The following is a 14,316-nucleotide window of genomic DNA, read 5'->3' on the forward strand; positions in this document are numbered from 1 at the left end:
CTAGCAGCAGCTAACCAGAGTATGTTTTCTGTATCTATAGCATGTTCTCTCGCCATCAAACCCAGAGGGCAAATGCCAAAGGCCTCTAGAGGGTTAGTCCCTGGATAATAACCTAGAGATTCACAGTAATCTTTTTCCACTGCACATCTTAAAGCACATATCCACCCCCTAACATTCAGACTTTCCCCTTCCCAAGTCTCTGAACCAGAGCCAGATCTCAGCCCCACACTCCTCCCTGCCACAACATGGCTGTCACCCATGAACTTGACATTCAGGGGCCATGCCAATCTTTGGGGACTCATTCCACCAAATTTCCATTGCTCCAGGGCAATGGGAAGGAAAGACCCAACAGCACTCATAGCACCAGAAATAAAAAGACTTGAGACTTTTTCTCATACCAGTGACAACACCAGGGGCTCCCAAGCCCAGCAATTAAAAGTAGGGGACACTATCTTTGTGTCTCACTGCCACAAAATGCTAGGCAGGTCACCTAAGTCTGGCCATGTCCTCGATGAAGTCAATTCCAATGTCTGAGACTCAGTTTCTCATCTGTTACCATCAAGAAGCAAAACTAGGTGGGGCGCCTGGGTGGCGCAGTCGGTTAAGCGTCCGACTTCAGCCAGGTCACGATCTCGCGGTCCGTGAGTTCGAGCCCCGTGTCAGGCTCTGGGCTGATGGCTCAGAGCCTGGAGCCTGTTTCCGATTCTGTGTCTCCCTCTCTCTCTGCCCCTCCCCCATTCATGCTCTGTCTCTCTCTGTCCCAAAAATAAATAAACGTTGGAAAAAAAAAAAAAAAAAAAGAAGCAAAACTAGGTGACCACTAAGGTCACCTCCCACCTAGGATTCTACAACTCCCTGATGCAAGAGACCAAAGAAGTCCAACGTTCGTTGAGCTCAGGGAACCAGGCCACACTCCCTGCCAGGGAGGGGCCCCAGACTGGAAGAGCAGGAGTGGCCATGAGGCCACAGTCACAACAAGGGAAGTGAAAGAAAGCAAGCCATGCCTTGGAGCCTGGAACAAGCCGGGCCGGCCTCTGCTGAACTTCTGAAGTTTTAAATTCCTGAGCGTAAGAAAAGATACCAGATCCCCAGGATCAGGACAAATGAGCTTCTTTTTCCTCAAACTAGTATCTGGGATGGCTCTGTGTGTGTGTGTGTGTGTGTGTGTGTGTGTGTGTGTGTGTTGTGGGGAGTTTCACTCCTTACTGACCACCAGTGTGATGCTGCCCACAAGAGATGAAGTGCTTGGACCTAATCCCATGCATATTCCTCCCAAGCAGTGACAGGCAGCCAGCCACCTTCCCATGCAGCCTCTCACCTGGGGGTTGTCCATGTACCAGAGAAGGCAGTTGGCCTGGGTGTCCAGAATAAAGTACCTCCGCAGAAACTTGCCGCTGTTCTCATTCTCCTCGATGTCCAGAAACCCACAGATTCGGTTCTGTCGATCCACATAAGGCATTCCTGGGCTCTGCTCACATCACCCTGCATGGCAGGAAGAAGGGAGGTGCTGATGAGGAGGGTGAAGGGTGCCCTGCCTCAGGACCTGGAGGACCTTCACTCTGGCTTGACTCACCTCTGTAAGAAGGTAGGCTTCTACATATCAGCCCCTTTCCCCAGAGCAAATGTTCCACCCCAACCAGACCCTGGAAACCTCTATCAATTCTGTTCCATAAGCAGCCATCAAAATTCATTAACATGTACTCAACTAAGTGTCCTGAGGGCCCACTGTGTGCTGAGCAGAGTCTTATGCAACTTTACACATAAAAAGAGGATATAAGCCTAGACTTCGGGTCAGGGGCCTGGGTTCAAATTCCAGTTTTAGCTACTCATGAATTGTGTGACTACAAACTATTTAATCTTTCTGCACCTCAGTTTCTGCACCTGTAAAATGGGGATAATAGTGGTACCTACACCTCATAAGATTTTGGTGAGAATTAAGTGCCCCATGCACATCAAGCATTTTACGAACACTAGGCATTATGATGACCCTTTACAAAGGCCTTGTAAAGTAGGTTATAACCCAATTTTATACACAATGAAACTCAGAAAGGATTTAAGCTCCAATTCAAATACCTGCATAAAACTTTGCCAGGAATGCAGCCACAAAGAGCAAACCCTCCAGCTCCAGGAAGGTACTAAGGAATTAAATCTGAGGGGCTCATGGGGCCTTGTGGCAGGGCCACATCCCTCAGCCCTAGCTTCACTTACTTCACTCTGCTGTTCCCCAAAGGCCACTTATGACTGAAAGAATGAGGAATCAGAAGAAGGCTCCAACCAATGAGCACGGTCACAGATTCCAACAAGGCCTCTGATGATGGGAGACAAGCTTTGCCTTCAAGCCGGACTCCCTTCTCCTCATGATTTCCTTCTGACTCTCCAAAGAACCAGACAAAAGGGCAGGAGCTCTCTTCTCCTCCCCAAAGAGGATGAGCGCCTTCCAACAAGCAGCTACGCCCAACCCGGATGCACAGGTGGAACACAAGAGCCAGAAAACGCCATGTGACATTCTGACTTTCAAGAACAAACACCACCCACCACTGGGTCCTGCTTGGCTCTGACAAGCAAACCTCACTATGACCCAAGCCCACCAGGGCCCTAAGCAAAGTGGTGAGCTGGCTGGCTTACGGCCATGCCTGCACCACAACACTGGATCAGCGAGTAAGCCACCAAGATGCTGCACCCATAGTGGTGCAGGCCCAGGGTAGGCCAGTCCCAAATTCCCACAAGATCAGGCTCATTCGAAGGGTAGCTACTGGCAGTGTGGTCTGCTCTCCTTCCCACCCCCACAGGGGGCCCTGCAGTGTGGAGAGGCTGCCCCAAGAAGAAAGGGCCTCCCCCCTCCCCCGACACACACAAGGACACCAATGAACAGTAAATCCTTGATTGCGGGTTAAGATCAGCCCAAATTCCCAATGGGGACAGATGACAGGGGACCCAACGGCCACTTGATGGGTAATGATGGGGGACAAAAGAGTACAGCAGGCAGAGAAACAAGACAAAGATGAAGCAGCACAGCTAAAAGGGAAGAAAAGGAGAAGTAAAAGGGAAGGTGAGAAGATAAAAAGTGGAAAGACAGGGTTTTAAAAGATGGTGGAGGAGAAGGAAGTACAGCAGAAGTGGAGGAAGTGGAAACAGCATCACGTCTGTCACAGGTGCCTGCAGCCAGACCCCTGCTTCCCGGCACTTTCCTGAGCTGAGCATCCACCCCGGCTCCCGTTTCACAGTGGGGCGAGCGTGAGGTCAGGAAAGGGGAAGTGATGGGCTTGAGCCAAGAGTCAGGAACAAGCACCATAGGAGGAATTTCAAGTCTTCTAGCAAACGCTGAGTTAAAGACGGGAGACGGTGTTGGTTGGGAAGGAGCACACCCCTGAGACAGGATGCAGTTCCCCACCACCCAGAGAATCGGGAAAATCGGAGTCCCACGCAGAAAGGCTAGGATGACCCAGGCATCCCATGCATAGTCCCATGCACAGCTCCCTGAGGGAGCTCACCCAACCCCCAGGAAAACTCGGTAAATTCCCTTGGTGGCAGCCTAGTCACAGAGATAGAATTTCCGGTGGGGGGGGGGGTGTCAGGACTATTGCCACTCCTGGAACATCTCTAAGAGAAAGCTTATAAACTGCAGTGGGATAACCAAGCCGACTGTCTCCAGCCCCAGTTGGTAAGCACAGCATCCAACTTCATGCTGGCTTTCAAATGTTCCCTTTTCAGCCTACAGGATTCATCAGTACCAGTCTTTTTCTCAGGTCACAGGCTAGGGAAGGCACTCTTTCTACAATCCTCCAACAGTCTACTTTTGTTGAGGGGCTTCCCATTGACATGATCCATGAGTGGGAGAGGATCCTCATGTGCCAAAAGAAGGATAACAAAAAGGATTCTGGTTATGTCTCCTGGCTATGGTTTTATCGCCAGAAAAAAAAGCTGCTCAGATGTCCTGGGAAGCAGCTGAGTCATGGAGCTCATCGAGAGTGTGGGTGGTGAGGAGAAAGGATGGGCTGCAGGAGAAGCAAGCATCATGTGTAAACGATGTTATGACTAGCCGACCCACACAGAGACAACGCACTCACAAGATGGCGCACCAGACACAAACCTGAGGTCCTAACCCCCAGTCCTCTGTCAGTTCATTCTGACCCCATTTGTGAATCCTTTGTCAGAACAGCGGCTAAGGTTTGGTACAGGGAGTCTGCAGCTCCCAAACCCCCAGTCCCCTCTCCCTACTCTTCAACCTGCCACCACCATCTTGCAAGTCCCCTTGGCTCTTCCTCTTTTTCCTGGAAAGCCCCCCCCCCCCAGTAGAGTGATCTCAGCCACCCCAAGCGCAGCCCCAACAAGTGGGCACTGAGGGGAGAAACGGAAGTGCTACTAATTGATTCATGAGGGGAGAAAAACACCCTGATGCACATGTACACACAGTCACCCCAAATTCCCCCCCTAAGACCAAGGCAAAGCTTTGTAATGTTCTCTCTCACAACATTTCTCCAATTATATGGTTTTAGCCCATTTTGTGACTCTCTAAAATCACTTGCTATCTTAAATTTCATTTGAATCCAAATTCTCTGGTGTAAACCTACAGGTGGGGGTACTTTTAGAGGGTGCTTTATCCCAGTAGTTACCCCCAACCCATGTCCTGGGCCCCACACCCTGACAATGACTCTCTCCCCACCTCCTGGGACAACATGCCAAATGTTCTTGCTGGGATGCAGCACCAGATACCCCTGCCCCGGACTAGCCCTAGTAGCATAATGAAGCCTTTGCTCTAGTAGCATAATGAAACCTAGTACCTTCTGAGCCTTCACAACACAATGGTGACAAAAAGTATAGAATATTTGTAGAGGAAGGGACCTCAATTCCACTCCACTCAGTAGCCTCTTTCCAAAGCACGTCAAACCTCCCTAGAATTTTCCAATTTTTGGTGCAAAACTCAGAGCATAACAATGCTGGAATTTAAAAAAATTCACTCTGGCCAACCATTTTCACTTTTGCAAGCTTTTTCATGCCCCTATCCGCATAATTGGCCTTTTAAAATTTTTAAATTATATCATAAACATGTTCCATGTTGCTACATAGTCTTTATAACAATTGCCTTTAATGGTTGCATAACATTACTGAACTGCATTTACCATAATTTACTTAACCATTTCTCTAGGATCAGACAGATTATACTCAATTTTTCATTATATAAATAATGTTAAAATTCTTATTTTCATGCTTTCTTTCTCCTTTTACACGGACACAGCATACATAATTTCCAAGCAATAATACGACTAGGTCATAGGTAATGATCTTTTAAAATTCTTGAGATCTATTACAGAGTTACTTCCTAAAAATATTTTCTGTTTACATCACAGTCAGCAATATATCGTTACCATCTCTAGAATTGTATATACATTGGATGTTCTCATTTTAAACTGTTGCTAGTTTTAAATATATAATGATGCCTAGTGAGGCTGAACATTTTTTTCACGTTTGCTTCCTGCTTCATCTTCCTTCCTAGACTTTGTTAAATGCAAATCAAAATTATGTGTACATACAATAGTGTGTTCTCTCTGTCTCTCTCTCTCTCTCTCTCACACACACACACACACACACACACACACACACACACACACACACAATCAAACCAAGTCAAAACATGCCCTCCCATAATCCAAATAACTGAATAATGCATTTTAATGAAAAGTAAAATAGAAAAGAGGCTGGGGTGCCTGGGTGGCTCAGTCGGTTAAGCATCAGACTCTTGATTTTGTCTCAGGTCATGGTCTCACAGTTCATGAGTTCAAGCCCTGCATCAGGCTCAGCGCTGACAGTGCAGAGCCTGCTTGGGATTCTCACTCTACCTCTCTCTCTGCCCTTCCCCCACCCAAAGTAAATAAATGTTTTTTAAAAAAAGAGGAAAATTTTATATGATCCAGATTTCTTCAGTATACAAGTTCCTAAGTATGCACTGCAGTTGAAAATATGTTAAATATTTAATTTGTGGTAAAAGTGAGACTGAGCAAAAAGTGAACTGCATGGAGTTACCCATTGACCAGCAACAGAAAATGGGTTAATGTCAATTAAATCAAGATTGCTGGCCAACATTTGCAGTTGACCAAATGAAGCTCATTAGAAGATTCAAGTGCCTTCTACCTTTAGATGAGGTGAAGGGCACTGGGAGATATCTGTCTAAAATATCTCCTTGACTGACCATTTCAATGTCTTACTTTCCATTACTGGAGAATGTTTAATCCAAGAATAAAACTGTCCCCTACGAATTGAGGCAACTGACATCTTTATCAGGCTGATTAAAATAAGAGACAGCTGTGACCAACACCCTAAGGAAAAAGAACACACACCAATGGGAGACAGAAGCACTAGCAGGTTAAGAATGTAAAGAGAAGAGTGCTGCTGGAAACAAACGTCATCTACTTGAAAAGATTTCTTAGGGCTCTTACACACCCAGGACAAGAGCATGAACTTTTGTGGAAGGCCATTTGGCAATATATAACAAAAGAGCTAAATATGTTCAGACCCTTTGACCCAGTGATTCTACTTCTAGGATTGGATCCAAATAAATAAAGATGCAAATAAAGATTAAAATTTGGGGGCACCTGGTGGCTCAGTCAGTTAAGTGTCTGGCTTTGGCTCAGGTCATGATCTCATGGTTCATGAGTTCGAGCCCCTTGTTGGGCTCTGTGCTGACAGCTCAGAGCCTGGAGGCTGCTTTGGATTCTGTGTTTCCCTCTCTCTCTGCACCCCCCACCCCACTCACTCTGTCTCTCAAAAATAAACATTATTTTAAATTTTTTAAATAAAAAAATAAACATTAAAAAAAGATTAAAATATTTAAAATGACAGCTGTAATAGAATTTCTAATAACAACAAGTTGAAAATGCCCTGAATGTCCCAATGATTAGGGGATAATTAAATTAGGGGACATTTCACATACGGAAATGTTACAGAATCATTAAAAAAAACTATGCTTCCAAAGAATTTTAAATAAATCAGGGAGAAACTCATTATACCATAAATTTTTTAAATATATAATATGACTTAGAATATCATCTCGGGTTTGAGTTTCATGAGTTTTATGAGTTTGAGTCCCACGCTGTCAGGACACAGCCTGCTTGAGATTCTCCCTCTCTCTCTGCACCTCCCCTGCTCACACTCTCTCTGTCTCTCTCAAACTAAATAAATAAACTTGGGGGGAAAAAAGAATATGATCTCGATCCCCTAAATATTATTTTTGTATTTCTATATTTGGATAGAAAAAGACTGACATATAGACATCAAAATATTGGCAGTTCTTATCTATGGGTTATGGGTGAATTTTATTTACTTCTGTGTATTTTCCAAATCTTCCAAATATTCTACCGAGAATGTGTGCTCCCCTTTATTCAGCAGGTGGGAAAGCTATTTAACTGCACACACACCCTGACCCGAGTGTATAAATTTTGAAGCTGAGAATAAATTTGTCAAGTCTCCAGATTCCACAAACAAACAAAACCTTGCCTCAATTATAGCTTTCCTGGGACCTTTTGGTGTTTCAAAGTCTTTTTTTTTTTTTTTTTTTAAAGTAAGCTCTACACCCAACATGGGGCTTAAACTCATGACTCTGAGATCAACAGTCACACCAACCAAGCCATCCAGGTGCCCCAAAGTATTAAATCTCATAAAGCACAATGCATCACAATTGCCCAAGAGCCAGGTACCTACCCAGAGGGCTTTGGCACTCTCCAAACTAGCTGGGTTTGGGTTTCTTATCTACTATTGCAACATCCTCTTAGAGAGGCTCATTCTTTCCCCTGCAGGTTTGGTTCCTTACTCTCTGGTCTCCATAAGAGAAGCCCCTGTCCTTAAGGCCAACTCAGTATTCACACCCACATGAGTAACTATATTCCTCTACTGCTATAGCACCTAAGCCACACCATGCCCAGTGCTCTGGGAAAATGAAGAAGGAACCCTGACAAAGACCCCTAGTGGAATTTTCCTTCTTGAAACTTAGAAGACAGGGCTGACATTTTTTAAATAAGTGGCTAAATAGATGAATGAAGAGATGGATAAATAGATTTATGTTTAAAAGAAAAGCTATAGGGGTGCCTGGGTGGCTTAGTCAGTTAAGCATCTGACTCTTGATTTCAACTCAGGTTGGTGAGACTGAGCCCCACACACCAAGGTCCACACTATCAGCAGTGAACCTGCTTGAGATTCTCTCTCCCACTCTCTCTGCCCCTTCCCCAATCTCTCTCTCAAATAAATAGATTAATTTAAAAAAAAACTTTTAAAAAAGCTATAGAGCTATCACATCATTAAAGCTGTAATTTGCTCTACTGGATGTCTTATTTTTTTTTTTTTAATTTTTTTTTCAACGTTTATTTATTTGTAGGACAGAGAGACAGAGCATGAACGGGGGAGGGGCAGAGAGAGAGGGAGACACAGAATCGGAAACAGGCTCCAGGCTCCGAGCCATCAGCCCAGAGCCCGACGCGGGGCTCGAACTCACGGACCGCGAGATCGTGACCTGGCTGAAGTCAGACGTTCAACTGACTGCGCCACCCAGGCGCCCCTGGATGTCTTATTTTTAAGATCGCTAGTGCAGTTTGGAGATACAGGAAAAAACGGAGTGAAGTAAGGGAGATTCATCTGCTTGACCATCCTGACACTTTCGAAGCAGATAAAAGGGACAGAAAGTGATAATAGAGATAAAAACCTCAAATAGTATCGTCCCCATTATGAAACGACCTCTGACAGTTCAAATATGAAAAAAAAAACATCACTTTATTTTACAAATTTGGAGGTTTTTTTTCACATCACTTTGCGTTGGCAGCACAGGGAAATTTCAGGGATTTTGCTCCCGAGAAAGTCAGGATGGTGTTTCTCAACATGTGGTGGGGCATATGCAGTAGAACATCTCTTGTCTGATTACCCTGCTAGGTTGGAAGGTGGAGATAGCAGCGTCCCGGTGAGTGAGAGGGATACCAACAGGCAATTGCTAAACTCGACAGGAGAAAGTTTATCGGGAAATGACATCAGAGGTCTCAGGGGACTGTAATACAGCAGACAGGAACCAGAGTGAGGAGGTTATGAGCAGTCACTCCACTATCGCTAGAACGCGCATGGGCCATCAGTACAGAGCTCACCTATGTTTAAATCTGCAGCACAGTTAAGTGTGTCCTGTGCAGCTTCACCAATGCCAAGGGAGGGTAAAAACCACGATAACAGCAAGACACAAGCAGGGCTGTTTCATCCTTGGGAATGGACCAAAAATTATAACTTAGGAAGTGTGGGAGCATCTATCTCCTCTTGTTAACTATCACTGCATTTTGAATGTATCCTAAGAACAAATTCCAAATAGTCTGAAGGCAGGAGAGTCATGTGAGAGAGAAGGGAATGTACTGAGAGCATGTTCCCAACAGAAGTGCGAAGTGAAAAAAGCAAACATCCACAGCAACAGAGGGGTAAGAAAACGTGCCCACATGACACAGATAGCCCAAACCCTCCTGGACCCTATAACTTTAAGGGGAGAGCCAAAGACACTCAAGAAGGAATTTTTAAGGGGGAAATTTTCAGGGAAAAGGCTGGAGAAACTGAACATTGATACACCGCAATCAAGATGCCAAAAGCAACAAAAACATTTTAAACAGTCATGACGTTTTTTAACAGCAACTTCATCTACGGTCAGAGAAAATGTGGCCGTTGCAGCCAGGAGGAAACGAAGGCCTTCCGGTGGCCCAAGGCTCCACCAGAGATCTCAGGCATAGGTAGGTGAGCAGCCACACCTGGTTTATAAGTTAGCCAATAAAAACGGAGATCTCCAACTTTCAGAAGTGTGGCAGTCCCCTCCCCCACCCACTTAGAAGACACAATTATTTCAGTTTTCACTGCAGGGTTTCCTAACAGGAATCGGGAGCTGAAATCTTCATTTAAAACTTGACCCGCTAAAACAAAGGCAGTAGAAAAATGAAAAGGCAACATCATTACTTCTGTCTACTAGCCTTTTTGCAAAGTGCCAGGGGAAACTGTAAATGGCCTCAGCCCGTCTAAAGAGAAGGTGGGGAGGAGGAGGGACTGGGTGTGGCTAAGAGGATGTGCAGGTGACAACAACCAGTACATTTGACTAAACTCTTTTACATTTGAGTGCATTTGACCAAACTCTTGCACGAAGGTGACCATTAAAAAGGGCATGCTGATTTCAGTTGTCCATCAATGTGGGAGAGTGAAGTGAAAGAGCACGTGTTTTAGAGTCAGGCAGACTCCACTGAACTCTTCTCCTCATCTGCAAAATGGAGAGAATCGCTTTACCTACTTCAAAGGTGGCCGTGAGGGTTAAATAAAATAATGTGTGAAAGTGCTTAACAGGAGTTCTGGTAAAGAGTAAGCACTGCTTAAGCGCCTGACAAGTAGTATACGGTTACCATTACTACCGCAGAGCTGCTTATTACAGGGCAGGCAGCTGCACGGGCCGTCTCTACCCCTCCAATATCAAAAAGCAAATGTCAAGAGAAAGGGATCCCCCTCAAAGAAAGGCATAAACCTCCCTTACTGTTCCCTCTACTCCAAGAACCATCGTAGTTTACATCTCTAAAATTCTTCAGGAGAATTTAAAGAAACAATCCAAGAGATCCACAGACTCCATCTTGGCCAGGCTACCCTGAAAGTTAACAACCCAAGCCTGCGAAGATCAGGTTCCAGGGAAGGGACTCCACCCTGCCTCCCAGCTCCGCCTACAGAAGCATCACAAGCGGGGAGAGAGAGCCCCTTTGCAAGTAGATGGCCAAATTTAAGTCCTAGATGATCGGGCAGCGAATCCTGGCCTTTGCCCTTTAACTACAGTGTTTCTCAAGAGTGTAAGGACAAGTGGACCTAGCTTCCCACCCTCTTTATCTCAGCTGCCAGCCTCTGTGGGCAGAAAGGCACACCACAGGCCCAACGCTGAAAGCCTTTTGCCCACACTGGGCAGTGTTAGGAGCTCCTGCCTCAGCAGGCTGTGACCTCCACAGTGAAAGAGCTCGATTCAGCTTTTAATCCTCTCCAGTCACTTCAGTCAACAGAGAAGGGGCTTTCACAAAGGAGATAAATTATAAAGCCTAAAAGGTTGGATGGGCTTCACAGCAGGGGCCAGGGGAGGGGAGAGCGGAGCAACCCAAGATTCGGAATAAAGGTCAATGGAGTCTTCCAGTTATGGTCCCGCTGCACCCGCTCCTGGAACAGGAAGGAAGGGACCCCATCCCTCCCACCTCTCAGCAGCCCTATCTCCCCACCCTGTCCCATTCCCTGGCTCAGTGATGGGCTTATACTGGGCAGGGCTAGGATTCTCCTCTCCCCATAGGCTGTCACACTACAATATTTGCTCTGCTTCCTTCCTTTCCAAAGCCTAACAGATTAGATTGCAGGAGTCCTATCCAACTCACTAAGACAGATGGAAAACTGAAAGTAAGGCGACCGAGACTGCTCACAGTAGGAAGGCAGAAGAGGTGGGGAAGTCCAGTGTACCAGCACCCGGACGCTCTTTTCCAAGCCCGGGACTACATGGGCCAGAATAAGCCACAGTAACTTCAGTGAATCAGAAGTATTTACTGCACTGTGGCGCACAGCAAGATCCAACTTGAGGCACTCCAGCCTTTTGACAGGGGCATCCCCCACCTGTCCACTGGCCTCATGAAGAGAGGAAATCAATGAAGGGCCAGCTGGGTGCACACAATGAAGACCATGCCCCTGCTGTTTGGAGCTACTTCACAGTGTTCCAGCACTTTTAGCAAACACCCAGCAAGCAAGCAGGAGGGCTGGCTGTTCAGGATGATATGACTGATACAACTAATACTTCTCCCGTCCCACTTTCACAGAAGCTCTCTAGAGGTAGGCACCAACCAAAACCTGCATGTCTCCAGGATTTATTTTAATGTTGCTAAAATACCGAGCGCAATATGGTTCGGCTCACTAGGATGACAAGATGCAGGCCCTACTTCCTTATACAGAAGAGAGAAGAAAGCACCGACAAGGGAAAAGACAGGCTTGCAAACTCTCTACCAAGGAGCAGCCGGTTTCCAAATCAAACCTAGGTGATTAATTACCCCCATCTGTGAGGTGAGCAGGGCTCCCATCATTAGCTAGCTGGAACACCACCAGGGGCCTCAGAGACACCCTGTAGAAAGGCTTAGAAATAGGAGACAAGGTCTAAAGGCAACATCAGAGGAAACCCTCATGCGCCAGCTTGGTGAACCAAATCTCTACGGGATTGAGTTACTGCCACACTGTTCTTTTCCCTTCCAACTGGACAGGTGCAAGCAATTCATGTACCTGCAGCCATTCATTCATCCATTCATTCATTCAACAAACATTTGGCTTAGCACCCAGGAGATGTCATACACTGGGCTGCCCAACGTATGGCAAAAGTCATTGTGTGTTCACCGGCACACATGGAGAAGACAAGTATCTGAAATGAGGATGCTTTTTAAAAAGCCTTTTCTGGTTTCTCAAAGCACCCCGGATCTCTATTTTAGGCACTCATGTACAGCCTGCGTCTTCCATCAGACTGCAAGCTCCCTGAAGACAGAGGCTGGGTTTAGTTCCTGTCTTTCCTATCCTTACTATCCATTTAATGTCAACTGAGTGCAACCGTGAAACAGAACACAAACACTTCTATTCTTTCAAGACTTTTGGCTTTACTGTTTCTGAAGGCTTTGACACCAAAGAAAAACGATGAAGCTCCAGAAAGGAGGGAAAAGGGGGCTGACTTAGATATATTAGGAACAGGAGTACAATTTTGGAACTTCAGCCCCAGTGCAAACCACCACTCAGCGGGCTGAGGTGCCTCCAAGAGCCACAGCTGGTGTCCTGGTAAAATGCTTTCCCCTCCCTCTTTCTGCTGTTTACTCTCCTCTGAAAAAAAAAAAAAAAAAAAAAACCATTTGGAGTCCTAAAGAAAGCAAAGAGGAGGAACGGGAGACGGAGTTACAGGGGGGAGATTCGGCTTGAACCCAAACTCGCTAAGAAGGAAGGAAACTTTCAGGCAAAAGGCTGGGGGTGTGGGGGAGGGCTGGCCTGGGGGAGGAGATGTGTAAGGCCCAAGTGGAGGTGGCCCTGCCGCGCCTCCTCTCTGGAGGTGCCTGTACACTTTTCCTTCCTGCACGGCCTCTTTTTTCCCTTTCCTCCTCCTTTATCTTTTTTTTTTTTTTTTCTTTTGGTTTGGGGTTTTGTTATTTTTTTGTTGTTAATCTGATGAAGTAACAGTCTTCAGAACTAGAGCAGAAAAGGGAAGCGTGTAAGGTGAGGAAGAAGTTAGTGAGAGCCAGAGACAGCTCTCTCTAGGGTGCTTTCCCAATCTGGCACCGAACTTGGATCTAAGGACAGTTTTCCTTCAAGTCACCCCCACAGCCTGGAGTTCCAGAAGCCCGGGGGCCCGAGCTGGACCCAGTGGAAAGGAAGGGATCTCCCTAGGGGAGCACTGTAGGCCTGTCACGTAATAAGGTAATAGGGGAAGAGAAAAATGAGGATCCTTGGCCCAGTCCGAGCCCACGGGACTTGCCTGGGACGTTCTCCGCTTTCCTCCCCTACCCGCAGCCAGGGCAGCCGTTGCGAGGCCGGTGCTCCAGCGCCAGAACCCGCAGAGAAGTTTCGCCGCTGCAAACGTGAGAAAATGCAGCTCAGCAGAACACCCGCCCCCACCCCCCTCCGCGCGGCCCCACCCCCGCAGCCCGACCCCTGGCGGTGGCGACCTTGGCCACCCCGGATGCTCCAGAAAAATGGAGGAGGGGCTGCCCTCAGGGGTTTCCCGGGGGCTGCCGGAGGCGCCCACGGGCCACGGCGACCTTTCCCTTCGCCGTCAGCCACCAGGACAGGCGCACCCAGCCCCCGCCTGCGCGCCCTCGGCGCCCCCGCCCGCGTTCCTGCTCCCCATGCTCCGCAGCCCCGCCGGCCCCCGCGCGCCCCTCTGCGCCTCTCTGCTCCCGGACCCGCCAGGGCGCCCCACTTACCCCGCCGTGCGGCGGCCGGGGCTCGGGCAGGGTGGTTTACATCGGGGTGGGACGCGCCGCTCCGGCCGGCCGGGCCGTCGCTCTCGGGGGATTTCTTTATCTCGCTGCCAAACTCTCGGTGCCTCTCGCTCCTCTCGCTCTTCTCCCCCCACCCCCACCCCTCCTTCTCTCTTGTCTCTCGGCTCTTTTTTCCGGGTTAATTACGTTTCGCATTAAAGCAAAACCCAGCCCCGGATGTGAGTACAATGCTCCGCCGAGCCCGCCGGGGGAGGAGAGGGGTGCCGGGGCGCCGTGGGGTGGGAGGGGGCGCGGCCGGGCGCCGCGGGCTGCGCGGAGGAGGCGGGGGCGGGGCGCCCGGGAGGCT

The 14,316-nt window shown here is 47.7% G+C and overlaps 1 protein-coding gene across 4 annotated transcripts in view; it reads right to left on the minus strand.

Annotated features, from left to right (window-relative positions):
- The window catches only part of PLEKHA2 (pleckstrin homology domain containing A2), a 75,940-nt gene that overhangs the window by 42,363 nt on the left and 19,261 nt on the right, over positions 1 to 14,316 (minus strand). The window contains exons 1-3 of one of the 4 annotated variants that reach the window (XM_040453943.1): positions 13,953 to 14,225; positions 13,505 to 13,599; positions 1,319 to 1,482 (exon numbers count right to left, since the gene is read on the minus strand). In XM_040453943.1, the coding sequence (XP_040309877.1) occupies positions 1,319 to 1,459 (141 nt within the window). In that variant the 5' untranslated portion in view covers positions 1,460 to 1,482; positions 13,505 to 13,599; positions 13,953 to 14,225. Of the gene's footprint in view, positions 1 to 1,318; positions 1,483 to 13,504; positions 13,600 to 13,952; positions 14,226 to 14,316 lie in introns of those variants that run through there. The other 3 variants (XM_040454179.1, XM_040454034.1, XM_040454118.1) reach the window with 3 other exon arrangements.

The sequence above is a fragment of the Herpailurus yagouaroundi genome, unplaced genomic scaffold, assembly GCF_014898765.1.
Source record: "Herpailurus yagouaroundi ecotype Mexico unplaced genomic scaffold, PumYag 28, whole genome shotgun sequence".
In the NCBI taxonomy this organism is placed as follows: domain Eukaryota; kingdom Metazoa; phylum Chordata; class Mammalia; order Carnivora; family Felidae; genus Herpailurus; species Herpailurus yagouaroundi.